The following is a 27,444-nucleotide window of genomic DNA, read 5'->3' as shown; positions in this document are numbered from 1 at the left end:
TCTGAGTTTTTAAAGGGATAGTGGTCATCTGAAAAAGTATTTATATGGGTCATGTATTTTTAAAAATATTTATATATCCATTTTCTTTTTCGTTTTCATAAGCAAAATTGCAAATTTTCATACTTACTCCACACATTTTCATTGGTTTTGCGGTTTTTTTCTTCTTCCAAAACATCTAACAATCATAACAATATTAAATTAATTAAATAACATTTAAGAGAAAATCTTTATTTATTATCATTATTATCACTAAAATAAAAACTACAATATGTTTATCCTCTTGAAGATAACAACATCAGCAGAATGTAAATTGTTTAAACCTGCAACTACTCAAGCTAATAACAATACAAAAAAGTACAACTTACAAAATTTATACTTTCTTTTTTTTTAACGGCTGAAAATTTTATAAAAAACTAGCAAGGCGCTAGGAATTACAGAGTCATTACAGGATTTTGTAACCAACTATTCCAATGTATCTTAGCTTTCTTGTAGCGATTCGAAAGCCAATCAAAAGTGGAAAAAATAATAGAATCAACAACATAACACTTCCGAAATTTAGCCGGATCAAAAATGACCGCATTCCTGAAGCGCCAAAGAGCCCATAAAGTTGAGAAACATATAGACTGGATCACCATCTTCTTCTTGTTGTCTTGAGAACAATTGAGAACCCATTGCCAAAACGCGACCATGTCTTGCCATCTGGGAAGATCGAAACCGAGCCAACCTGCAATACATTGCCAAACCTGAACAGCCGTATCGCACTCGAAGAAAATGTGTGGCATATCCTCGACGTGCTGATTACAGGAAGAACACATGATCATCGAATAAGAAGAAATACCACGCTCCAACAAGCTACATTTATCCGGTAATCGTCCCAACCGAGAACGCCATAGAAAAATATTAACTTTTGGGGGGATAAAATTGAACCATTCTGTGGGAAAAGGATGAACAGCATCATTATAGAGTAATGACCGAAACCCATGAACCGAAAAACTTCCATCCGAGCTAACATTACAAACCCATTTAACCTCATGATTCGTGAACACAACCGAAGAAAGCTCACCAAGAATAGCTTGAAGCTGCTGATCTTCGACACCACTTCTAATCTCCCGTCTCCAGTGCCAAATCCAATCATCAGAAACTCGACAATCCTGGATAGAACAATTCTGCTGGGTTTCCAAGGCATAGAGCCGAGGATAAATATCACAGAGTAAATGCCCATTAAGCCATCTCTCATGCCAAAAAAGAGTATTGCACCCATTACCAATGTGAACCGAGATAGAGGAAATAGCAGCTGGAACCGTAGCATGAATATTACCGATGACGCGAGTAATACAGGACCACTTCCCACTGATCGATGATGGGAGAGTGACCACATCCGGACTAGAACCGTGGATAGCTCTAACCACCTTGGACCATAACCAATTTTTGCAAGTAAGGTATCTCCAGCGCCACTTGTAGAGTAAAGAATTGTTCAAATTTTTAAGAGGAATCACACCGAGCCCCCCTTTATCTTTACCTCTACAGACATCGCTCCATTTGACCCATTGGACCTTTTTAGTATCATTAGAGCAACCCCAAAAGAACTTTGCCCTGATCGATTCAAAAGATTTCAAGACACCTTTAGGAGCTTTAAACATGGAAAAGTAATAGGTACCAAGAGCCCCTAAAACCGACTTGATTAAAGTAAGACGCCCTCCAAAAGATAGAAGATTAACCTTCCAAGTAGCAAGCTTTGATTTAAACTTGTTCAAAATAGGATCCCAACTGTCAATCCGGTTCATGTTCTTACCAACGGGCAGCCCCAAGAATGTGAATGGGAGTTTATCTGGACGACAGCCCAGGTTACCAGCAAGGCGATCGACTTCCACTCCATTAATACCAACCCCGAGCAGATTCGATTTAATCATGTTGATACGAAGCCCTGAGACGAGCTGAAAACATCTCAAAATACATAAGAGATTTTGAGCATTACCATCATTCCATTCGCCTACGAATAAGGCGTCGTCTGCAAAGAAACAATGAGAGACAACCTGAGCATTCGGTCCACAACCGACCTGCACACCTTTAAAGAAATTTAAGTGCATCGAATCCATGATAGCCGCGTGCAACCCCTCCATACAAATGATAAAAAGGAAGGGAGATAGGGGATCTCCTTGACGGAGGCCTCTACCAATATGAAACTCTTCCGAAGGGCTACCGTTAACAAGAACAGAAGCTCTAGAAGACATCAAGCAACCTTTAATCCAAAGAATCCACCTTTTACCAAAACCCAAGAAACCGAGCATAGATATAAGATACTCCCAACTGATGGAGTCAAACGCCTTTTCAAAATCGACTTTGAGGAGCATCGCTTGTTTCTTCTTTCTCTTACACCAATCAACCAACTCATTAATAATAAGGGGGCCATCCAGAATCTGTCTACCTTTAACAAAAGCCGATTGATTATTACTTATGACCGAATCGATCACCAAAGACAACCTCGAGGCAAGAATCTTAGCAAGAATTTTATATTGGATGCCGATGAGACTTATCGGTCTATAATCTTTCACAAGAAGAGGCGAGTCAACTTTAGGCAGCATGGTGAAGAAAGACGAGTTACACCCATTCGGTATGTAGCCAGAAGCATGAAAACAGTTCACAAATTTAATCACATCTTCTTTCAGTAAGTCCCAAAAGTGTTTGATAAAACGAATAGAAAAACCATCCGGACCCGGAGCCTTGTCATCCCCACAATCCCAAACGGCTTTGCGAACCTCGGCTTCTGAAAAAGGAGCCTCAATCGACTCACTTTGTTGCGTGGACAGAACCCGAAAGTTACTGCTAGGATTTAAAATAGGTCTAGTTTGCACCTTACGAAATTTTTCTGAAAGTTATATATCCAGAACAGTAAAAATTGAGATATATATGTACTCTATATTTATCAATATCTACTCTATTTTTTTTTGAACGGCGAATTTGCATTAGCGGATCATTTATTTCAACGACCCTCATCATTTGCACCCACACACGCTAGAAGGAAACTCCTACCCAGGTTGCTTGGCAACTAATCGCGGGACCTGAGTTGCTTGGCAACTAATCGCAGGATTGAGAGTCGCAGATTGACTACGGAGTATGTTTTAGAAGCTACTTCTTGATTACTTTCATGAATTGTTGGTGATTAAACTTCAACTCTATAATTGATGTTTCACTTTCACTTGGAAATTGAGAACCAACCATTTTTGGGAAAATTTCACGGTGAGAGATAATTTAATTGTTAGGGTTTTAAAAATTACGAGTTTATATCGTAGGAATCACTAATTTGCAAAAGATTCACCTTCCCTTTTGAAAAAATTCAACATCATTATAATTTTGGATTATACCCGTATATTTTCTAGTTAGATTAGATTAATATTTAATGGAATCTATCATTTTCTATTTTGTTTAGGTATAAAGGTCTGACACAACATTTTTTTAGTTTATATTTGCAAGCAGATTATAATGCAAATCGTTATGAACGTTAAGGGTTTTTTAATATTCTAAACGGACCAATTTGCCCTCACATGCATGGCACATGTGAGAGGTTAACGGTTAAATATTGACGGCTGTTTAATTTGGGTACTAACCACGCAGTGGCGGATCTAGGATTCGTAGTCACTGGTGTCACCGGTTAAAACCCTTAAAAATTTTCTACTAGATGTCTTATTTCAAAGGTGTCACCCAAAAAAATGTACACTGTCCAGTGGTGTCACTAGTTAAAAACCCAAAAAATTTCCACTACATCGCGTATTTCAGTGGTGTCCCGTGACACCACTGAATATTATATAGGTCCGCCCTTGTAACCACGCTAGTACAACAAAACTGAGGTACTAACGAAACAAAAAATAAAGTTTAGGTGCTGTGGTGAAAAACTGAACAAACCACAGGTACTATCGACGTAATTTTTTCTTTATAAGATTATGCTTGTAACGGGTTTTTTAAATAAAAATATAAATTTAGAATTAGAAGGTAAGTAAAGAAATATAAAGAGATAGTCGAGCATTCGCGCCACATTGTTATTCTTAAGGTATACAATAAAAGAATAATGAGAAGTTACTTTATATTCTTAAGGTATACAGTAAAAGAAAAAAAATTTATATAGCGTCTGTCTCAAGAATTTAAATAATTAGAACGTGGTGAAAAAATGTTTTTATATTCTAACGCATAATATAAGTTATTTAACAAAAAAGTCTTAGACCATAACAAATAATATAAACCATTTTAAAAAAAGACTCTTTTGGTCTTACTATAATGCTAATGATATTTGATTCTTTTTTCTAGGGCTTTTAATTGTTTTTTTTTTCTTTTTTGCCTATTTCATTTCGCCTTCACTGCTTCAATTGTGGTTCCCTAATTTTCATGTATCTCAAATTTTCGATTGTGTCTTTATACATAAAAAAAATTAGGCTCGTAAAAATCCCGTGCTCCAAGCGGTCCGATCGGTTGCTCTCCCTCCGACCTTTCATGTAAAAAGTAAAAAAACGTAAATAAAAAAAAGAATTAACTAGGTAATAATATTTTTTAAATTATTTGTTTTTAGGTAGAGACGATTCGCTATAGACGGAGAGTGTGTTAGTTATGAAAGTTTTAGGCTAATTAATGTTAGCCAACTCTAGAAATGAAATAATAATTATCCACTATATATATAAATGGCAAAGATCTAATGAGAACTCTAAAATGAGAGAGATCCCGGCAAATTCGAACAATTTTCACGGGCGAATAAGTTTAGGTATGTTCGAACAATTTTGAGATGCTTAAGGATGCATCATGAATCACGTTCATTCTACAATTTCTAAATTCAAACAATTTGAGCTGAATCCGAACAAAAAAATTACATTTCGTTAGAACATTTTTTTGTCAACATATTTTTGTTCTACAATTTTATGATTTTGAACTTTCTATACCGAGTTCAAACGAAAAACGAAAAAATGCAATGAGTTGGAACAATTTTTTGTTCTACATTTTTTCATTCTACAAATATGAATTATAACGTTCTAGTTCGAACAAAAAAAAACCGTGTTCGAACAAAAAATACACTAGTGGGCGTGAAGCAAGGCCGGTCTCGAAAATTTAAGTACCTAGAACGAGGTGAAAAATAAGAACCTTAATATATATATTTTTTATTTAGTCCTAGTCAAATGCGTAGCTCATGGTATTTAATTATATTAGACCTAGTCAAGTGCATTATACATTATAAAATTTGGGCCCTTAAAAATATTGAGCCCGAGCCATCGATTAGATTGCTCCGGCTTTGGACCGGCCATGGCGTGAAGGTAGGGTGAAGCATAGCGTTTGGGAGACGAATAGTATTATCACTGCAGTTACCTTGATGAGCTATGTGACAAGTATTCTAGGTTGCGTGCCTTAAATCCTATTGTTTCGGGTCTGGATGACTGAGCTGATGCACCTCCTAAGAAAAAAGGTCGCCCTTTATGGGTACACTCCGGATGTCTGTAACCTCTTGATACCAGTAGCCCTTCAAGGGATTTAGGGTGGCCCCGTCTCTGAACATTTTCTGTTAGCCATGTTGGCTGGTTTAACTTTGACCGGAAGAGTAGGTATCATTTTAACGGTATGAGTTCTTCGCTTCATAATTGGAGGGGGAGCTTCTTTTTTGTTAGAAACATGGTATGATTTTAATGTCCGAATTTATTCTTGAATCGTGTAATCACTTTCTCTATAAAGTATTTCGACCCAATAATTGTCTTGGTTTCACGAAATCTTTACCAGGATAAGACAATAATGCAATTTGTATCTTTGACAATGGAATCACAAATCAGATAATTAGAGAAATGTGAATGATGTGCATTGTATGTGTGAGAGCAACAATTCCAAATCCGAAAATATGAATTTATTTTATATTGGCAGTTTAAAATGAAAGAGTGCAACTGTTCATTTTGGCGGGAACAACTGTTACACGAACAGGTGTAACTTTTGGTTGGAACCCTCGACAGACACCTTCATTTTGAAGCTGCCCCTTGGACCCTACAAGGGGGGTTGCCCCTTATCCCCAGCTATTTTCGCTACATACTGAGTCAACTCTTACGGGCGTGCACTCTACACTCTCCAAACCCGTTAATAGGTATAACTCGATAACCCTCGCTTCCACGTAAATCGCAACTACCTAAAATGATTGTTGGATGTCAATAAAATCACGCACATTTTTTGTTGATGAAATAATTTTTTTCGAATAAGTTTTTCGATGCCCGAATTTGGAGTATGTTTAGAAAGGGCGGGAGGGCGTCAACCCTTAATGAGGTTGAGGAGAGGGTTTATTAATAGATCTGCAATCTGCTTCTGATACAACAAATCTATCCTAAAGCGCTTTTTGGGTGGTATTAGCAGCGAGTGGTCGAACATGAGAACAACTTTTGTGGTTATGTGTGATAGTCATGCTCAGAGGCGAAGCTAGAATTTATGGATAAATGTGTCATTTAGAATTTTGGCCATTAATTTATACATCCCCTCGTAGAATTTTCTTTTTTTTTTTTTTGCCCTTCTTTGTTTGACTCTGCTATATTTGCTTTAATGTTTGTTATTTTTGATGAGATGAATATCAAGGACTGCGTGAAGGTAGATTCCCTCTATAACGATATATAAAATATACATGTGCTTATCTTTGGTTTCAACTTTAACTATTTTAGCACAATTGTGGGAACCATATAATATAAGGAAACTTATACAACAGAAATATATATATTCAGAAGATTATATAGAATGGTTTGAAGGTATTTCGTATGCCCGAGAGACATATTAAATTAACGTGGCTAATATGTTTTGATCCAAGTCGGGTCATACCCAATAACAAGCTTACCGACACCTTATTCGTATTTGATCTTAACGATTGGATCATTGATCGAATACGCGACACTTGAATTTTAAGAAAAATGTTTTCTGACATATTACTTGATGTGTATATAAATTATGGAATAATTTATATAATTAATACTTAATTATTTATAGGTTAAATAATTAATTATGTTATATTACATTTTATAAAAGTTGGTTTTATATAAAATGTATACATAACAAAATAAATGTGCATGTTTATAAAATATGTTTATAAATACTAGTTTTATAAAACTAGTTTTATAAAAATTATTTTATAATAAATATGGAAGTGGCATTGGGAGTTCCATTGAGCATGCCATTTGATTAGCAAAGTGTGTAGTTACTTCAAGTATCAAGAAGCATAAGTACCAATATTTGTTGGGGACTACATATACATGCTAAACACATCAAAACACTTCAAAAAAAATTGCAAAAAAGCTCCCTGAACTGCGGTTGCTGCCGTGAGGTTTTTTGGGCAAAGAAGGGTTCAAATTTTATTTTACAAGTTCATTCAAGTGTTGCAATTAAATCCTAACTAAAAGCAAAGGTGTTGGTGGTTAGCTTGGGGTATAACTACTTGAGGTTTCATAGTTTTGGAGCTCCATTTATCATCATCTTCATCATCATCTATCAACAAGCTAGGAGAAGGTATAAACTCTTTTCTTGCTTGTAGTTTGTAAGTATGTTTCACAACTTGATCCAAATTGGGATTTAACTTTAATTGGTTAAAGATATACATGTTCTTAATTGGTAATTAACATGCTTCTGCTTTCTTATTTCTTAAAATGGTTTAAGTATTATATGAACTTGTTAAATCCCAACAATGGTATCTAGAGCCGAAGTTGTTGAAATATGCTTCGAGATGATTATTAAACTCACTATATATTTTGCATTTTATGTACATGCATGATTGTAAAATGCAAAAATTTATAGTTTTGGGTGGGTTTAAAATATGGCCGAATTTATGGAGTTCCAAAAGTGGGTTTTGGTTCTTCCATTTGGTTCATACTTGGTTGTATGTTAAAGTTCACAATCTAAGCCTTGACCGTGTGTTTGGTTGCATGCATGGTTGATTTATATTTATTCAATTGGTTTGTAATAATATTTATTCATTTGGCATGTAATAATTCATTTGGTTATGTAATTTATTTTATATTTGGTATGTAAAATAGATTATGTTGTAATTTCATTTTTTAGACAAAATGTATTAGGATATAATTTATAAAATGATGAAGATAATGAAGACTTGAAGAACACATGAAGAAGCATTTGGATGCAAGATTAAGTGGGAGATTTAAAATCTCCTACTTTGTGTAATTACCCCTTACCCGGTGGCATTTTGTTTTCGACTAAACAAAATGCTTACCAAAAGGCTTGATTGTGAACATGTTGTTTTTCATGCTTGGTTGTTTATTGTATGATTGTGGATTGTATGTATGCTACAAGTTAATCACACATGTTAACACCAAACTAAAATGAAAATTTAATTGGTTAAATTTAACATTATTAACACATACAAAACTACAATTTAATTGGTTAAATTGAAATGGCAAAAGACGTTAATAAATAGTTATTAAGAATTAGAAACGGATTGCACATATAAAATGGTTTATATCAAAGTAATAAAATTGGCATTGTTACATGACATGAAAATGGATTTTCATAAGAACCATACACTAAATGCATGTTGGTGTATGGCATAAAAGTTTTCTCAAACTAGAAATAATGAAAACTTTAAATCCCTTTAACACATTAGGTTAACAAGTTTAAACGCCATCCTATTGTATGACACTTAGACGTATTAAGGAACTTATAATGGGATAAAGGTCACCTAACCGTTATGAGCAAACTAATATGATTAAGGTAAATTTCGCACACTTGTGGGAAAAAGGTCACCTAACCACTTGTATGTTAAGTTTACATGTCTAAACAAGTAGGACGACTTGATTTGGAAATCATGAACTTAGGGTCACCGAAGCATGATGAACAAAATAGGCGTTGATGGGATAATATGTCATGTAAAAGGATTGCATGATCCCATAACTTAGAAGTTGCAAAATGATTGCAATTGTCATATAATGACTGATAGTGTTCCAAATGAACATATATTTAGTAGCAATATCGTTCCAATATGTAATGTTTTTAAATGTAATTTCCTTATTTTTAGTTGTAATAGTTAAATAAATAAGTGCGAAGACGAAAGACGCAAATCGCTCGAAAATGAAGATTTAAAGACAAAAACGAAGATTTGAAAGACCAAAACGTCCAAAAAGCTCAAATGTACAAGATACAATTCAAAAGGTTCAATTTATTGATGAAGAACGTCTAAAAATGACAAGAGTACAAGTTACAAAACGCAAAGTACAAGATATAAAATTGTACGAAAGGACGTTCGAAAATCCGAAACCAGGACATGAACCAACTCTCAACGCTCGACGCAACGGTGTAAAAATTACAAGTCAACTATGCACAAGAATAAAATATAATATTTAAATAATTCATAATAAGAATAATATTAAATAATAAAAAGTTGTTAATTGAGCATAGTTCAGGGGTCGTAAATGAAAATTTGAATTCTAATTTGCCTATAAAACGAACGATATGTTCGATGAATTAGGGGAAGATATTTTTTCGATCTTTTTTTCTTTCTATCTTTTTTTTCTTATTTTTCTATATCAAATATCAATATCTATATTTATAATTCTCTATCATAATGTTAATGTAATCAGATATAACAATAATCTTAATTTTAATTTTAAATTATGATAATAATAAGATTTATGATAGAGATCGTTTGAGTGTGTAAGTCGAAATTCTGTCCGTGTAACGCTACGCTATTTTTAATCATTGTAAGTTATGTTCAACCTTTTTACATTAATGTCTCGTAGCTAAGTCGTTATTATGCTTATTTAAAATGAAGTACTCATGATGTTGGGCTAATTACTAAAATTGGGTTATTGAACTTTGGACCATAATTAAGGTTTGGGCAAAAGACCGACACTTGTGAAAATTGGATTATTGACTATTAATAGATGGGGGGTATTGTCTAATTGAGTGACAACTCATTGGAGTCTGTCGAACCTATCTTCAAATTAATTAAACCTAATAATTAATAATGATTATGGTTGTCCTATTTAGTGACGTTCATATGGAATCTGTTATAATCATTTAATTAATCAATTGGGTTGGGTAATTGATTATTCATTCTGATCAAGTGGATGAATTAATATTCATAAACTAATTAAAACAGGGGTGGATTACATACAGTGATAACTGGTGTAATTGTTGACAGAAGTGATAACTGCGTCACAGTTTAAATCCTTAATCAGTTGGAATATTTGACTTCGGGTATAAGGGTAATTTGACGAGGATACTCGCACTTTATATTTATGACCGATGGACTATTATGGACAAAAACCAGATAGATGTATCAAATAAACCAGGACAAAGGACAATTAACCCATGGTAATAAATTAAAATCAACACGTCAAACATCATGATTACGGAAGTTTAAATAAGCATAATTCTTTTATTATATTTCTCATCGTATCTTTATTTACTGTCATTTTATTACTCGCAATTTTATTTTCTGTCATTTTATTTATCGCAATTTATTTTACGCACTTTAATTTTTGTCATTTATTTTTACGCTTAAAATCGACAAACCGGTCATTAAACGGTAAAACCCCCATTTTATAATAATACTACTACTTATTTATATATATATTTTTACAAATAAACTTAATAATATAGCGTTAACTTCACCAGCTCCCTGTGGAACGAACCGGACTTACTAAAAACTACACTACTCTACGATTAGGTACACTGCCTATAGTGTTGTAGCAAGGTTTAGGTATATCCCATCCGTAAATTAATAAAACTTGTGTCATATTTTGTAGTATTTCCTAGTAAAAATAATACTATTTCGTACCCTCACGCTACATCATCAAGTTTTTGGCGCCGCTGCCGGGGAACGCTAAAACGCTATATTTTTAATTATAATAATATTAAAATAAAATATAATAATATAATAATATTGAAATAGAATATAATAATATAATAATATTGAAATAGAATATAATAATATAAAAATATTTAAGAATCAAAAGTTTACGTAAATTTTAAAAACAAAAGTCGTATTTATTAAATACTTCAGGGGTATATTATGTAACTTATAATTAATAATTGCTATCATGTCGCTTTCATGTGAATAGTAAATTAATTAATTTATTTTCATTTACTATTCATGAATAGTAAATGAATTAAAAAAAAAAAAAAAAAGTTTTGAAAAAAAATTATAATTATAAAAAAATTATTAATTTGTAAAAAAAAATCGTTTTTTTAAAAAAAAAAAAAAAAAAAAAAATCGTTTTTTTTTTTAAAATTAAAAAAAAAAAAAGCGAAAAAAAAAAAAAAAAAAAAAAAAAAAACGTAAAAAAAAAATTATAAAAAAATATATTTTTAAAATTTTGTCTATAAAAAAAAATGTTTTTTTTAGTTTTATTACCTTTAGATTTTTAGACTATAGTCGCAACTTTTAGTATTAAGTTTAGTTTTGCCATAGTTATTTTTACTTCTAGAATTTTTAGGCTTTGCCGTAAAATCCCTTAAGTGCTTATTCCTTAGACTAAGTTTTAGGTGCTTTAGAATTTTACGACGCCGTATTTCGCACTACTTTCTTATTTTTATTTTTCGACGCCTATTTTTCGACCTTTTATTTTTCGACATTTTTCGACGCGCAATCTATTTCTTTCTTATTTCTCGCCATTCTAGTTTTTAGGACTTAGAATTTTTTTTCTACTTCTTCTCTAAATTTCTTAAAATTACGAAAATTTATTTTAAGTGGTTAAATTGATAGACATCAAAATTTTCTGGTTCGTAGTAATAGTTGGATTTGTACGTGGACCGGGTTATTGGAGCCAAACAGTCCTCAATTATATTGAGACCAAACGAATCCTGCCCCTCTGCTGCATCTTTTGGCTATTCGAAACGTGGGCAAAATCAGAAAAGTCTATTAATTGGATAACTTATTATAATTTTTCTTTCCTTTTTAAAAAACTAATAGGATATTCAGTGAATGCACCGAGCAAGACGTTCGCCGCCGGTCATACGTTCACCACCTGTAACTCGATCAAGACATCTAGCAAATATTGTCGCCGTTGATTTTTCTTTAGAATCGTCATCTAGTCGAACAAGAACTCCAACTCAAATTTCCGATAATCCATCTTTTGAACCCGACTTCACAATTAAGAACCCGGAGCATATTCAAGGACAATTCCAAGATCTTGAACCACTAATTATTCCTCCTGAGCCACAAACCATTAAATCAGAATCCTCTAGTGATTCGTATTCAACAAATTCAATTATGGAAGTAACGGAACCTCTAAGTATGGAAGATCGAATGAGAGCCACACGCACGGGCCAAGGTCACGCCATTATTAAACCAGAAGTTAATGCTCCAGATTATGAAATTAAAGGACAAATCCTACACATGGTAACTAACCAATGCCAATTCAGTGGTGCACCGAATGAAGATCCTAACGAACACCTTCGTACGTTTAAAAGAATTTGTACACTATTCAAAATCCGAGAAGTGGAGGATGAACAGATCTATCTCATGTTGTTTCCCTGGACTTTAAAGGGAGAAGCCAAAGATTGGTTAGAATCGTTACCTGAAGGGGCGATTGACACATGGGATGTTTTAGTTGAAAAATTTCTTAAACGATTCTTTCCGGCATCTAAAGCCGTGAGACTTCAAGGAGAAATTGTTACGTTCGCGCAAAATCCAAATGAAACATTATATGAGGCGTGGACAAGATTCGGAAGGATGTTGAGAGGATGTCCTCAACACGGATTAGATACTTTTCAAATAGTACAAATCTTCTATAAAGGCGTAGACATCGCCACACGAAAAGACATCGACATAACCGCTGATGGATCCATTATGAAGAAAACCGCAACTGAAGCTTACAAAATTATTGATAACACAGCCTCCCACTCGCATGAGTGGCACCAAGAAAAAGATATCTTTCGATCATCTAAAGCGGCTAGAGCCGATTCTAGCCATGACTTTGATTCCGTTTCCGCAAAAATAGATGCTTTCGAAAGACGAATGGAAAAGATGAATAAAGATATTCACGCAATACGAATCAGTTGTGAGCAATGCGGTGGACCACACTTATTGAAAGATTGTCACATTGAACCAACGATGGAACAAAGAGAGAATGTTTCCTATATGAACCAAAGGACGGGAAGTAATTATCAAAATAATTATCAACCGCCAAGGATAAACTTCAATCGAAATCAAAACATTCTTTACAATCCAAATGGACCCAACAACAACTCGTATAACCAACAAGGTTCGAATAACCAACCAACTCAAAACAACACTTTCAATCCACAAAGACATGGCTTGTATAAACCACCACAACAAACCGAAGAGAAAAAGTCAAATATGGAAGACGTGGTATTCAAGCTAGTTGAATCTCAAACACAATTTATTGAAACTCAAACCCAAACAAATGAGAGGTTTGATCAGTCATTAAGAACTCAACAAGCTTCCATTTTGAATCTAGAAAAACACGTAGGTACTCTTGCTAGCATGATGAGTGAGAGGGAACAAGGAAAGCTACCGAGTAATACTGAAGTAAATCCTCGGAATGAGAATGTTAATATGGTGTCAACGAATTCTGAAAAACCAGCATCAGAAGATGGGAAGGTTTTAGATGAGAGTAACAATGAAGAAGTTACACCACCACCACCCGAGTATGTAAAGCCAGTGGTGGCACCATACAAACCACCCATCCCGTTTCCAAGAAAAGAAGTTGAGTATGAGCAAGTGATAGGTAATAAAGATTGTGATACCTCTGGAAAGAAGAAGAAGAAAAAGAATAAGAAAGTGCAAGAAACAAAAGCCGTAAATATAAACCCGGTGAAGACAGTTCCACCAAAACCTCCACCTAGGGTAGGTGATCCGGGTGAATTTATTGTTCCTTGTCTACTTAGTGATTGTGTCATGTATGATGCACTAGCAGATTTAGGTGCAAGTGTAAGTGTTATGCCTCTTTCCTTATATAAGAGATTAGGTGTAGGTAAGTTAAGTCCAACGGATATGAGTGTTCGACTCTTTGATCAAACCATTAAGCACCCAGTTGGAATTGCTGACAACCTACCCGTTCAAGTAGGTAATTTAACCTTTCTAGTCGAATTCATTGTCATTGACATAGAAGAGGACCCAAACATTCCTCTAATTTTAGGTCGACCATTCTTAGCGTCCACCGGGGCGTTATTTGATGTAAGAAATGGTAGAATGACACTTAGTAATGATGAAAAATCGATCACCTTTATGATTCGAAAGTCTAAATCTCCACCAACTAAAACCGTTAAACCAGTAAAAACGATTGATAATAACCATGTTGTTTTACCAACTCCAACGGTAGTGCTTAGCAATAATAAAACGCCTAAGTGTGGGGAAAATGAAGTAAAATCTAATGATGACTTGATAATAAAGAACCCCGTTGTTGATACGAAATTAAATGACCCCGTTATTAACAGTTCAATGAAGAAACTTTTTAAACGGGCTATCGATGCTAGAAGTAAGGGGAACTTTAAGTTATGTAACCGGTTAGTATCCAATCTGTCGCCTAAAGAAAAGGCGAAACTAGTTGAATTTTGGGATATTACGGAAGAAGCCGGGCACTGGCTTAAAGAAAAAGTCACAGATAGGCAAGTTGATTATGGACCAAAAGAAATTGACGATGAAGTTAATCACAATTTCGACACCACAGCTACCTAAGTGTGGGGAGATTCAAATGTTCTAAGAAAATGTTATCTAGAGTTAGTTGTTCTGTTCTCGTGTAGTTCCGAGAATGGAATCCGATTGGTCTTTTCCGCTAGCAGACACTAAAGAACTAGTTTTCTCCCCCCATTCTGAATTTTTGTTTTTTTTAGGTTTTATATGAAATTAATATGCTTTTAAGTTTTGTGTGATATTTAAAAACAAAATTTACTTTAATTCATTAAGTTGAAAAAATGATTTCTAAAATTCGTCGTGAGTTGAAGACTAGGTCATTAAGCCGAAATTGCTTTACCCGAGGGCGGGGCGACAAATTTTGTTATCATTATTTTTAATTTTATTGATTTAAAGTATGCCAAAAATATTATACTTTATAAATTTTTGAAAAGTGGGGTTATAAACCAAACTTCAAAAAAAAAAAAATATATATATATATATATATATATATATATATATATATATGTTTGTATTTTATCTTATGTACAAAACAGGGTAGAACAACGCACTTTCAAAGACTAACATTAAGTTCAGCAATAGCTACTGATTTTGACGACAAGAAGCAAAATATCAAATGTGATATAAAATAATATGCTTACAAACTGGGTATTTTTAATCACTTTTCTACACTAATCACCCTCATGAATTTATAATTATAGTCTGATTTCATGCAAATGAGGGCATTGCATGATCTCAAGTGTGGGGAAGGGTTATAAATTCTCTCGGGTTTGCACTTAGTTTATTTGTCAAATTTTGTGAAAATTTGAAAAATTTTCAACTAAATGAATTTAAAATCATGTTTATACATATTTATGAACGGTGAAAACTAGGTGATAATACCGAAATTATCGTTACCTCGAAAAGGACATAAATTGAGAAACACCCTAAAACGCTTGAATTCATTTAAAATGAAATAAAAGAAAATAAAAAGGCAAAGAAAGAAACTAAGTGTGGGAAGAATGTACCAAGTTATTCAATTTAAAACATATATCACATATTTTTGTACAAGATTATTGCAGGTACTTTTGCTTTGGACGATACTAATCAGTTTTACCCGGTTTACTGTAATACATTTGAAAGAAAGATGGATCTACACGATGAATCAATTCCATCATTAAAAGGAAGTAAAGTCTTCCGAAAAAGACACGCGCTTCTTGATTTAGGTCATGAAGTTGTCGTCCAGACCAGCTGTAGGTTGACGAAAAATCTAGAAAAGTCATCTCTAAAATCAGCAGGAAATCCACGGACCTCAGCATCAAACAGGGTCGCCATGTGGTCAGATTTATCCTAACCATGAGAAGGATTTATCTCGTACAATGGGGAGGCACCGTGCAAATTAGCTTGATAAGACTAATGAATCAGATCCCCAGAAAGGATAATCTCCTTAAAGATTAAAAATCAGCTTTTAAGACTGATATTACTCAATCCTAGAGATTGACCTTAAAGATTGAGAATTCAAACTCATGGAATTCAATGATATCTAAACTCGAGCTTGAACGAGAAAATATTTTGATCAAAAAAATACAAACCGATTTGTTTTCTGAAAATCCATTTTCAATGCGTTCATTACCATTGAACGTAAAATCCTAGGAATTCACCTAGAATTCATTAGGTCACCTGAACCAAATCGGGTGTCAACCGTAAGAACGGTGGTTGCATAGCATGGTCGGAGACAGGACCTTGTGCCAGACCGAAAAATCATAGGATGATCTTTACTATCGCTCCTACCAAGGATAGTTCTAGCATCCGACACGTTAATAAGACCATAATCATCTGCATGTCACGGGACATTGCCTTAACAGTTTCTTGTTCATCGCTTTCCTTTACAACCGGACGGTAGTTTGCCGAAAGGTAATATACGGAACAAGTAAACTGGATGTGTGCTTTCCGATACCGGGATAGCAGTGGATTACACGAACCTAAAAGTTTTAGCCAAAATATTGATCCACAAATATATTTTGCAACACCGATGATGGATCAAATCAGAAAACTTGTCTAGGGTAAAATCTAGCTTGAATTTTCAAAAGATCAAATGTTTTCATAAAGATCCAATTTCCTTAAAGGATCTAAATTTTTATAGTCATGTGGGACTGTAAACCGCCTTTCAAATGTGCACTTTGCTTTGGAAACCGAAAGTAAATCGGCTATTTGATTGCAAGTGTCGTTGACCTAAACCCGAGGCAACTGTGGATGACACACCCACCTTTAACCATCATTACTGTCATTGTTTATACCGCTATATCAAAATCACTGATGTACAAAATGTGATGAATAAAAAAGTGATTCATGTATGTTTTTTTCAAGTTCTGTATTGCTTGAGGACAAGCAACGCTCAAGTGTGGGGATATTTGATAGTGTTCCAAATGAACATATATTTAGTAGCAATATCGTTCCAATATGTAATGTTTTTAAATGTAATTTCCTTATTTTTAGTTGTAATAGTTAAATAAATAAGTGCGAAGACGAAAGACGCAAATCGCTCGAAAATGAAGATTTAAAGACAAAAACGAAGATTTGAAAGACCAAAACGTCCAAAAAGCTCAAATGTACAAGATACAATTCAAAAGGTTCAATTTATTGATGAAGAACGTCTAAAAATGACAAGAGTACAAGTTACAAAACGCAAAGTACAAGATATAAAATTGTACGAAAGGACGTTCGAAAATCCGAAACCAGGACATGAACCAACTCTCAACGCTCGACGCAACGGTGTAAAAATTACAAGTCAACTATGCACAAGAATAAAATATAATATTTAAATAATTCATAATAAGAATAATATTAAATAATAAAAAGTTGTTAATTGAGCATAGTTCAGGGGTCGTAAATGAAAATTTGAATTCTAATTTGCCTATAAAACGAACGATATGTTCGATGAATTAGGGGAAGATATTTTTTCGATCTTTTTTTCTTTCTATCTTTTTTTTCTTATTTTTCTATATCAAATATCAATATCTATATTTATAATTCTCTATCATAATGTTAATGTAATCAGATATAACAATAATCTTAATTTTAATTTTAAATTATGATAATAATAAGATTTATGATAGAGATCGTTTGAGTGTGTAAGTCGAAATTCTGTCCGTGTAACGCTACGCTATTTTTAATCATTGTAAGTTATGTTCAACCTTTTTACATTAATGTCTCGTAGCTAAGTCGTTATTATGCTTATTTAAAATGAAGTACTCATGATGTTGGGCTAATTACTAAAATTGGGTTATTGAACTTTGGACCATAATTAAGGTTTGGGCAAAAGACCGACACTTGTGAAAATTGGATTATTGACTATTAATAGATGGGGGGTATTGTCTAATTGAGTGACAACTCATTGGAGTCTGTCGAACCTATCTTCAAATTAATTAAACCTAATAATTAATAATGATTATGGTTGTCCTATTTAGTGACGTTCATATGGAATCTGTTATAATCATTTAATTAATCAATTGGGTTGGGTAATTGATTATTCATTCTGATCAAGTGGATGAATTAATATTCATAAACTAATTAAAACAGGGGTGGATTACATACAGTGATAACTGGTGTAATTGTTGACAGAAGTGATAACTGCGTCACAGTTTAAATCCTTAATCAGTTGGAATATTTGACTTCGGGTATAAGGGTAATTTGACGAGGATACTCGCACTTTATATTTATGACCGATGGACTATTATGGACAAAAACCAGATAGATGTATCAAATAAACCAGGACAAAGGACAATTAACCCATGGTAATAAATTAAAATCAACACGTCAAACATCATGATTACGGAAGTTTAAATAAGCATAATTCTTTTATTATATTTCTCATCGTATCTTTATTTACTGTCATTTTATTACTCGCAATTTTATTTTCTGTCATTTTATTTATCGCAATTTATTTTACGCACTTTAATTTTTGTCATTTATTTTTACGCTTAAAATCGACAAACCGGTCATTAAACGGTAAAACCCCCATTTTATAATAATACTACTACTTATTTATATATATATTTTTACAAATAAACTTAATAATATAGCGTTAACTTCACCAGCTCCCTGTGGAACGAACCGGACTTACTAAAAACTACACTACTCTACGATTAGGTACACTGCCTATAGTGTTGTAGCAAGGTTTAGGTATATCCCATCCGTAAATTAATAAAACTTGTGTCATATTTTGTAGTATTTCCTAGTAAAAATAATACTATTTCGTACCCTCACGCTACATCATCAATGACTACCTAGCTAAATCAAATGACGGGATAAAGGTCACCTAACCGAAATTTGATTTACCGTTGGATTCTAAAATTTAATAAATATCAATTGGATTTAAAGGGTATTAATTGTTAAATTAAAATCGATACTTAAATGAACTTTGTTAAATTTTGTAGATGGCCGCCAATAACAACAACATGCAAAACGCACCTATTAACTTGAACAACCTATCGTTAAGGTCTCTCCTCGAGAAAGACAAACTCAAACATACGAACTTTATGGATTGGTTCCACAATCTTAGTATTGTCCTCAAACTTGAGGATAAGGCGTATGTGTTGGAAGACCCCATTCCCGATCAACCCGACGAGGATGATACGGAAGGCATGGCTTATTGGGATAAGTATTGCGCCGATTCGGTGCAAGTCGCTTGCCTAATGCTTGGGACTATGATACCCGAACTCCAAAAGGATTTCGAGCATCATACTGCATACGACATGATCACGCAATTGAAGGAGAAATTCCTTCAACAAGCACGTGTCGAGCGCTTCGAGACCGTTCGAACGCTTCATGCATGTCGTATGGACGACTCCCAATCCGTTTCATCTTATGTCCTCAAGATGAAAAGCCTCATTGATCGCGCAAATCGTCTTAATCTCAACATATCTAATGAGCTAGCCACGAAACTTATCCTAAACTCCTTGTCAAAGAGGTTTGACCAATTTGTAATTAATTACAATATGAATGGGGTGTATAAGACCATTGGCGAACTTCATGGCATGCTTAGGACAGCCGAAACTAGCATGGGTAAGAGGGCTTCACCCGTGCTAATGATCAATGATGGTGGGTCCAAAGGTAACAACACCTCTAAGCCAAAAGCGGCTAAGAGGAAAGGACCCGCCCATCAAGGCAAGGGAAAGGGGAGGATGGTTACCCCAACCAAAAACAAGAACAAGAAGCAAAAGGTTGCCGGACAAGCAAACCCCAAGGAAGACCCGTGCTTCGGTTGCGGTGAAATGGGTCACTGGAAACGCAACTGCCCGGTCTACCTTAAGGATTTGAAGGAAAAGAGGGATGCGGGGCAAACCTCAGGTAATATATATATGGTATATATAGAGCTTAGTATTACTTCTTCTAATACATGGGTATTAGACACTGGATGTGGAACTCACATTTGCAATTCTTTGCAGGGGTTCAAAAGAAGTAGGAAGCAAACGGGAACATCAAGTCTCTTTATGGGTAATGGAGCCAAAGTGCAAGTGAAGGCTCAAGGAGACTTTGTATTAAAGCTTCCAAGTGGTTTGGAACTTATTTTGAACAATGTTTTGTATGTACCGGATTTATGTCGAAACATTATTTCAGTTTCTCGTTTAAAACAATGTGGGTTTTATCTTAATTTTGTTAATGATGATATCCACGTTTATTTAGATAATGTATTCTATTTTAAGGCTTCGCCTTCAAATGGAATTTATGCATTGGTTCATGATAACACATCATCTAGTAGCTCAATATACCATACTAGCACCAAGAAACTCAAAAGGGATTTGAGTGATTCCTACTTATGGCATTGTCGCCTTGGTCACATAAACAGGAATCGAATGCATACACTCCAAAAGAATGGCCTTTTGAAATCAAATGAACCAGACTCGTTTGATGTATGTGAATCTTGTTTACAAAGCAAAATGACTAAAGCACCTTTCAAAGGGACCTACGAAAGGGCTAGGGACTTATTGGGATTAATACATTCGGATGTATGTGGACCCTTTAAGCCCATAACTAGGAATGGTGAAAGATACTTCGTTACTTTCATTGATGATTTCAGTCGTTTCGGATATGTCTACTTGTTAAGACATAAGGACGAAACTTTTGAAGCATTCAAAGAGTATCAAAACGAAGTACAAAATCAACTCAATAAGACAATCAAGGTACTTCGTACCGATAGAGGAAGTGAATACCTAAGCGATGCCTTCCAAGATCATCTTAGAAGTTGTGGGATTATCTCGCAACTTACTCCACCCGGGACACCACAGCTTAATGGTGTGTCCGAAAGGAGGAACCGAACCCTAATGGATATGGTTCAATCTATGATGGCTAGAAGCTCGTTACCTCTATCATTTTGGGGTTATTGTCTATGCTCCGCGGCTCGTATTTTAAATATAGCCCCAACCAAGAAAGTGGAATGAACACCTCATGAGATGTGGTTTGGAAAACCTCCATCTCTATCATACTTAAAGGTATGGGGATGTGAAGCTTACCCTAAGCGTTACGTCCCCAATAAGTTGAATGCTCGATCCACGAAGTGTATCTTCATAGGATATCCCAAGGATGATATGGGATACTATTTCTATGATCCATCCGAGAAAAATGTGTTTGTTGCTCGGAAGGCTGAATTCCTTGAAACTAAGTTCCTAATGGAAGGTGATAGTGAAAGGAAGATAGATCTTGAGGAGGTTCAAGATCAAGTAGATGATACACAATTGGTTGACACTAGCACTCAACATGAAAATGTTGAGAATGATCAAATGGATGATCAAAATATACAAGACGTTCGCAGATCTGGTAGGATTAGTAATCTACCTGAGAGATATGGGTTTCTCATGGATGGTTGCTATGTGGTTGATTTGGATGAACCAACAAACTACCAAGATGCTTTATCAAGGATTGATAAAGATAAATGGCAGGAAGCCATGAACGCTGAGATGCAATCCATGTATGACAACCAAGTTTGGAAACTTGTTACACAACCGACTGGCTCAAGGCTAGTTGATTGTAAATGGCTTTTCAAAATGAAAACTGACATACATGGAAACTTGGATACATATAAAGCTAGACTTGTAACAAAAGGTTTCACTCAAACTCAAGGGGTTGACTATGATGAAACTTTTTCACCTGTGGCAATGCTAAAGTCTATTAGGATATTATTTGCTATTGCTGCTCATTATGATTTTGAAATATGGCAAATGGATGTCAAGACCGCTTTCCTAAATGGATATCTTGTGAAAGATGTCTATATGGTTCAACCTGAAGGTTTTGTTGATTCGAAATATCCTAAAAAGGTATGCAAGTTAAAGAAGTCAATCTACGGATTGAAACAAGCATCTAGAATGTGGAATCATCGTTTTAATGAGGAAGCCGAGAAATTTGACTTCATTAAAAATGGTGATGAAGCTTGTGTATATAAGAAAGCTAGTGGGAGCACTATCATGTTCCTGGTACTATATGTGGATGATATATTGTTATTTGGAAATGATATTCCGGCAATGCAAGGAGTTAAAACTTGGCTAAGTAAATGCTTCTCCATTAAGGATCTTGGAGAAGCACAATACGTTTTGGGGATTGGGATCTACAGGGATAGATCCAAAAAATTGATAGGTTTGAATCAAAGTGCATACATTGAAAAGATCTTGAAAAGGTTCAAGATGGAGAACTCTAAGAAAGGTTTGGTACGTATTCAAAGAGGAACGCTCCTTAGTTCATCTCAGTGTCCCACCACAAAAGATGAACATGAAAGAATGAAGAAAGTCCCATATGCGTCTGCTATTGGGTCAATCATGTATGCAATGATATGCACTAGACCGGATGTGTCATGCGCTCTTAGCCTGACTAGCAGATACCAGAATAACCCAGAAAACAGTCATTGGATTGCTGTTAAAAGTATATTGAAATACCTTAGGAGGACTAAGGATATGTTTCTAATATATGGGTCTGGTGATGAGGAACTCGCCGTAAAAGGTTACGTGGACGCAAGTTTTCAAACTGATCGAGATGATTCTCGATCACAGTCCGGTTATATCTTCACATTAAATGGAGGTGCGGTCTCTTGGAAGAGTTCAAAACAGGATGTTGTTGCTTTATCCACTACAGAGTCGGAGTACATCGCCGCATCATTGGCAGCTCAGGAAGCTGCATGGATGAAGAAATTCATCGACGACTTAGGAGTAGTCCCTTCCATTCAGGACCCTCTTGAGATCTTTTGTGACAACGAGGGTGCAATTGCTCAAATCAAGGAACCTCGTGCTCACCAAAAGACCCGTCACATTGAGCGGAGATTCAACTACATAAGGGATGAAGTTGAAAAGGGAAAGATATGTATTCGAAAAGTTCACACAGATCTTAATATAGCGGATCCTCTCACGAAGCTCTTACATGGAGCAAAACATGCAGGACATGTTTGTGCATTAGGGCTTCGATATTCTAGTGATTGGTCATGATCTGTTTTAAGTATTGTAACGGAACAAAATTGTTCAAACTCATTAATATAATTATGGTGTTAATTTATTTTGAGTTATGTTCCTATTTTGCATATTTTATCCATGCATAAGTAATTATTCTAAACTCCGTAGTCGATTACATTTGTGGGAACAAGTGTGAGGTTTAGACTATTATGAACTTGGATTGGTATACATTCACGGGATGAATGTGGGGGCAAGGTTGCTACCAAGGTTCATAGATATTTATGGGATACAAATATTGGAAGACCCGCCCTCAAGACTTACTAAATGGAGCCTTTGTGTTTGATCACATGTAATCTTGAGTAAAGGCGAATATCATTGTATCCTCTGACCTGAGATACATATTGAGTTCGGATATTTACCAAATATTGTACCTTGATTCTTTCCTTCGCTATTCTGAAATATGGTAGTTCATAAGGAAGAGCTCAAGTATAATACAAAGTACATATTTAGGACGTATGTAGTCAAGATGGAATTTGTCCCTCTTATTCGTTGAGAGTCAGATGTCTAAGGCCTGATAAAGTTAAATCTAAAAGAGAGTGATCACTCTGTATCTCTTGGAATTAACATGACATCTAGGATGAAAGGATAAATGAAAGATTCACCTATTCATATTCGAGATGGGAACTCGAAAGGGATGATGTTATTGAATGGCACAAAGTCATAACATATTGGGGGTGATGGACGGTCGTTAGGTGGTATCCGTCACTTGCATTAATTTTTTTTATGTTTCTCGTGCAAGTGGGAGATTGAAGGTATTTCGTATACCCGAGAGACATATTAAATTAACGTGGCTAATATGTTTTGATCCAAGTCGGGTCATACCCAATAACAAGCTTACCGACACCTTATTCGTATTTGATCTTAACGATTGGATCATTGATCGAATACGCGACACTTGAATTTTAAGAAAAATGGTTTTCTGACATATTACTTGATGTGTATATAAATTATGGAATAATTTATATAATTAATACTTAATTATTTATAGGTTAAATAATTAATTATGTTATATTACATTTTATAAAAGTTGGTTTTATATAAAATGTATACATAACAAAATAAATGTGCATGTTTATAAAATATGTTTATAAATACTAGTTTTATAAAACTAGTTTTATAAAAACTATTTTATAATAAATATGGAAGTGGCATTGGGAGTTCCATTGAGCATGCCATTTGACTAGCAAAGTGTGTAGTTACTTCAAGTATCAAGAAGCATAAGTACCAATACTTGTTGGGGACTACATATACATGCTAAACACATCAAAACACTTAAAAAAAAACTGCAAAAAAGCTCCATGAACTGCTGTTGCTGCCGTGAGGTTTTTTGGGCAAAGAAGGGTTCAAATTTTATTTTACAAGTTCATTCAAGTGTTGCAATTAAATCCTAACTAAAAGCAAAGGTGTTGGTGGTTAGCTTGGGGTATAACTACTTGAAGTTTCATAGTTTTGGAGCTCCATTTATCATCATCTTCATCATCATCTATCAACAAGCTAGGAGAAGGTATAAACTCTTTTCTTGCTTGTAGTTTGTAAGTATGTTTCACAACTTGATCCAAATTGGGATTTAACTTTAATTGGTTAAAGATATACATGTTCTTAATTGGTAATTAACATGTTTCCGCTTTCTTATTTCTTAAAATGGTTTAAGTATTATATGAACTTGTTAAATCCCAACATGGTTGTTATGATTTGGTGGATCCTATAGAATATTAAATATCTTAATCAATACAAGCAATCCTTATATCAATCTGTTCTTGTTTACTGATATTAATCATCATCATCATGTTATTCTGGTTCTGCTAAAGTAATTCCGACACACTGTAGCTGCCGGAACAGTACCACTGCCACCATCCCCTGGCCGGAAACAACCCAAACATGAATCTATGCTTATTCTGGGATCCAGATTTTCTGTGATTAACATGTCTTCTTGTTGCCAAAAGCAGGGTCGGTTCCGAAAATTTGAGGGCCTAGAACGAGGTGAAGAAAAAGACTACCTACCGAAAAATATAAACTATTTTATAAAAAAGCACTTTCGGCTTTGCTAGAATGCTAGTGGACTTTGATTTATTTTTTTCTGAGGCCTTTGATTATTGTTTTTGGGTTTATTGTGCTTTGCTTTTGCTACTTTAGCTGTGCTTCCCTAGTTCCGCTCTTCTCAAATATTCGATTATGTCTGTATATATAAAAAATTGAGCCTCTAAAAATCTTGAACCCTGAGTGATCGATCACTTTGTTCTCCCTCCGGGCCTCCCCTGGCCGAAAGTGTGGTAATACAACAAAGTTTATGTACTACAAAAATTATACCAGGCAATCAAGACCCATACATCAAAAATTGGGTCATTAAGTCAACCATATGGGTCCACTGGGTCGCGAGAAAGCAAGGTCCAATATGAACCCATCTTTAATGCTTCAGTATGTTACAAGGTCCATCTAGACCCATTAAAATCTATTTCCAACTCATTATACGAAAAAAAAAATAAAAAAAATACTAAAACAAATAAAAACTTAGAAAATTAAAAAGTTAAAAGAAATAATTATAAAAAATAAATTAAAAATTATATTTTATAAGAAAAAGTGAACTTTTTTAAATAAACATAATAAAAATAAAAATAAATGAAAAAAATATTTTTTTAAAATAATTTTTCATAATATTTTTGTTAAGAAAAATGGGTCTTGACCCGACCAAATCCGTTTGGACGTGGCCCGTTCGACCTGTTTGAATTTTAAGACCCATTCGATCCATGACTAGTTTTGATCCAAACCTATTTAGGTCTCGACCCAACTTGACTCGTTCGACGCATGACCAGTTTTGACCCAAACCCATTTGAATCTCGAGCTAACCCGACCGTTTACCAAGCTTAGCAACAATCCATATCAAGATAAACATGCATGCCTAATCACTCCTTTTAATACAGTATATGAATTAAGTTAGGTATATAATTGTTGGCAAACACAATTATTTTATGTCTTTATGCATCCACTTGATCACAAACGTCAACCTTTAATTTCCGGACAATTTTCAGTATCTCTGCACTTCGGTGGATTTAGACGACCCCAATATTTTCCTATCACACCACCTCCTATTAGTTTACTGCGTAAGGGTGAACAAGTTGCATCAGTTCCACACAGTGGAGGAAGCAGGATTTTTCATCACCATGGGTGGAAAAAAAATTAAAACCGTAGCAATTTTTTTGGGCAAAATACGGAGTTTTTGAGGTAAAAATTGGAAGTTTTTAGGCAAAATATTGAGGTTTTTAGACAAAATTTGAAGGTTTTTGGGCAAAACTTAATAGTTTTGGGGCAAAATTTGAAGGTTTGGGGCAAAATATGTAGATTTTGAGGCAAAAAAAAATTCGCCGAGAACAAAGTCGAAAAATCTAAAATTTTAATACTGAAAATCACAAATTCACTAGGGACGGGCCCCCCGGTCCCCACATAGCACCGCCCCTGTTCCACATGACATTACTATGTCATAAGTACATTCTTTTTCTCCTTTCTTTTGGCAAGCGATTTCTACAAACATTAAGCAAAGCTGTATTTAATTAATTTAAAGTATATTAGGGAGTACTCCGGCCGTCCCATATTTGTTATCCACTATCGTTTTAAGATGTTTAATATTAATTGTCGACTTTAACATGTTCTAAATTAATAGTCCATTTAATGAATGCAAAATTATTTTATGTGTTTTACTTTATGCATGTAAACAAATTGGATAAAAAGAGGATTAAAACTTGAAAGTTAACAAAAAGTAAACGTGAAAATCACTTTTTCTTAAAATGTGTTATTTTTGTCTGTGAACAATTAATTGGGGACGAACATCTATCAATCACAAGAGTTGTACGAGTAATATTTTTAAGAGAAAGTAATGAGACACCGTAACGCAATAATAACAACGAGAATCAAACTCTTTGGTTCGAAAAATACACCAAAACTCTACATAATATATGTTTGAATATTGATCCAATACTTACATAATTACTATATATAATAATTTACGTAAAAAACCCTGCAATCCCATTGGCCAAACTCATCCCATTCACTGTTATACTGTAGCTAGGTTTTCCTTTTATTTTTTTTATTTTTATTTTTTTTAAATAAACATAACCATTGAACTCTTATAAACAAACGCCATCCACCACCATAATTTTCGGCAACCACCAGCGGTCATCACCATCGCCGCCAACCATATCTGAAAAAGCATGTAAACAAAAAAAAATTGTGATTAAAACACAGAAATAAAATAAAAACACAAATCTTAAAAAAAAAAAAAAAAAAAACCAATCGGATTCAAACAAAAGAAAAAAACTCAGATCTGAAAAAATGCCGGTTTCGTGGTTGACCAAACATAAACACATACCTTAAAAGAGCCAT

The 27,444-nt window shown here is 34.4% G+C and overlaps 1 protein-coding gene across 1 annotated transcript; it reads right to left on the bottom strand.

Annotated features, from left to right (window-relative positions):
* Positions 1–431: 431 nt before the first annotated feature.
* On the bottom strand, positions 432–27,444 carry LOC139871250 (uncharacterized). Its single transcript, XM_071858978.1, has 7 exons — positions 27,367–27,444; positions 27,179–27,262; positions 26,554–26,586; positions 6,050–6,142; positions 5,344–5,522; positions 3,317–3,321; positions 432–2,866 (listed from the first exon to the last, which is right to left on the bottom strand). Exons 1-7 carry the CDS (start codon positions 27,442–27,444, stop codon positions 432–434), a joined length of 2,907 nt encoding a protein of 968 aa, XP_071715079.1.

This window comes from Rutidosis leptorrhynchoides, chromosome 10 (genome assembly GCF_046630445.1).
Source record: "Rutidosis leptorrhynchoides isolate AG116_Rl617_1_P2 chromosome 10, CSIRO_AGI_Rlap_v1, whole genome shotgun sequence".
Taxonomy (NCBI): Eukaryota; Viridiplantae; Streptophyta; class Magnoliopsida; order Asterales; family Asteraceae; genus Rutidosis; species Rutidosis leptorrhynchoides.
The sequence above is the reverse complement of the archived record's forward strand: the minus strand, read 5'-3'. Positions and strand labels throughout refer to the sequence as shown.

What these genes read in the sequence shown, in the direction of transcription:
- LOC139871250 (XM_071858978.1), bottom strand. Translation starts at nt 27,444, where the DNA reads ATGGCTCTTTTAAGGTATGTGTTTATGTTTGGTCAACCACGAAACCGG. An exon ending in TTGTTTATAAGAGTTCAATG is followed by an intron (nt 26,587 to 27,178) that starts GTTATGTTTATT and finishes TAATGTTTGTAG; the next exon opens with AAATCGCTTGCCAAAAGAAA. An exon ending in AAAGAAAGGAGAAAAAGAAT is followed by an intron (nt 6,143 to 26,553) that starts GTACTTATGACA and finishes CAATCATTTTAG; the next exon opens with GTAGTTGCGATTTACGTGGA.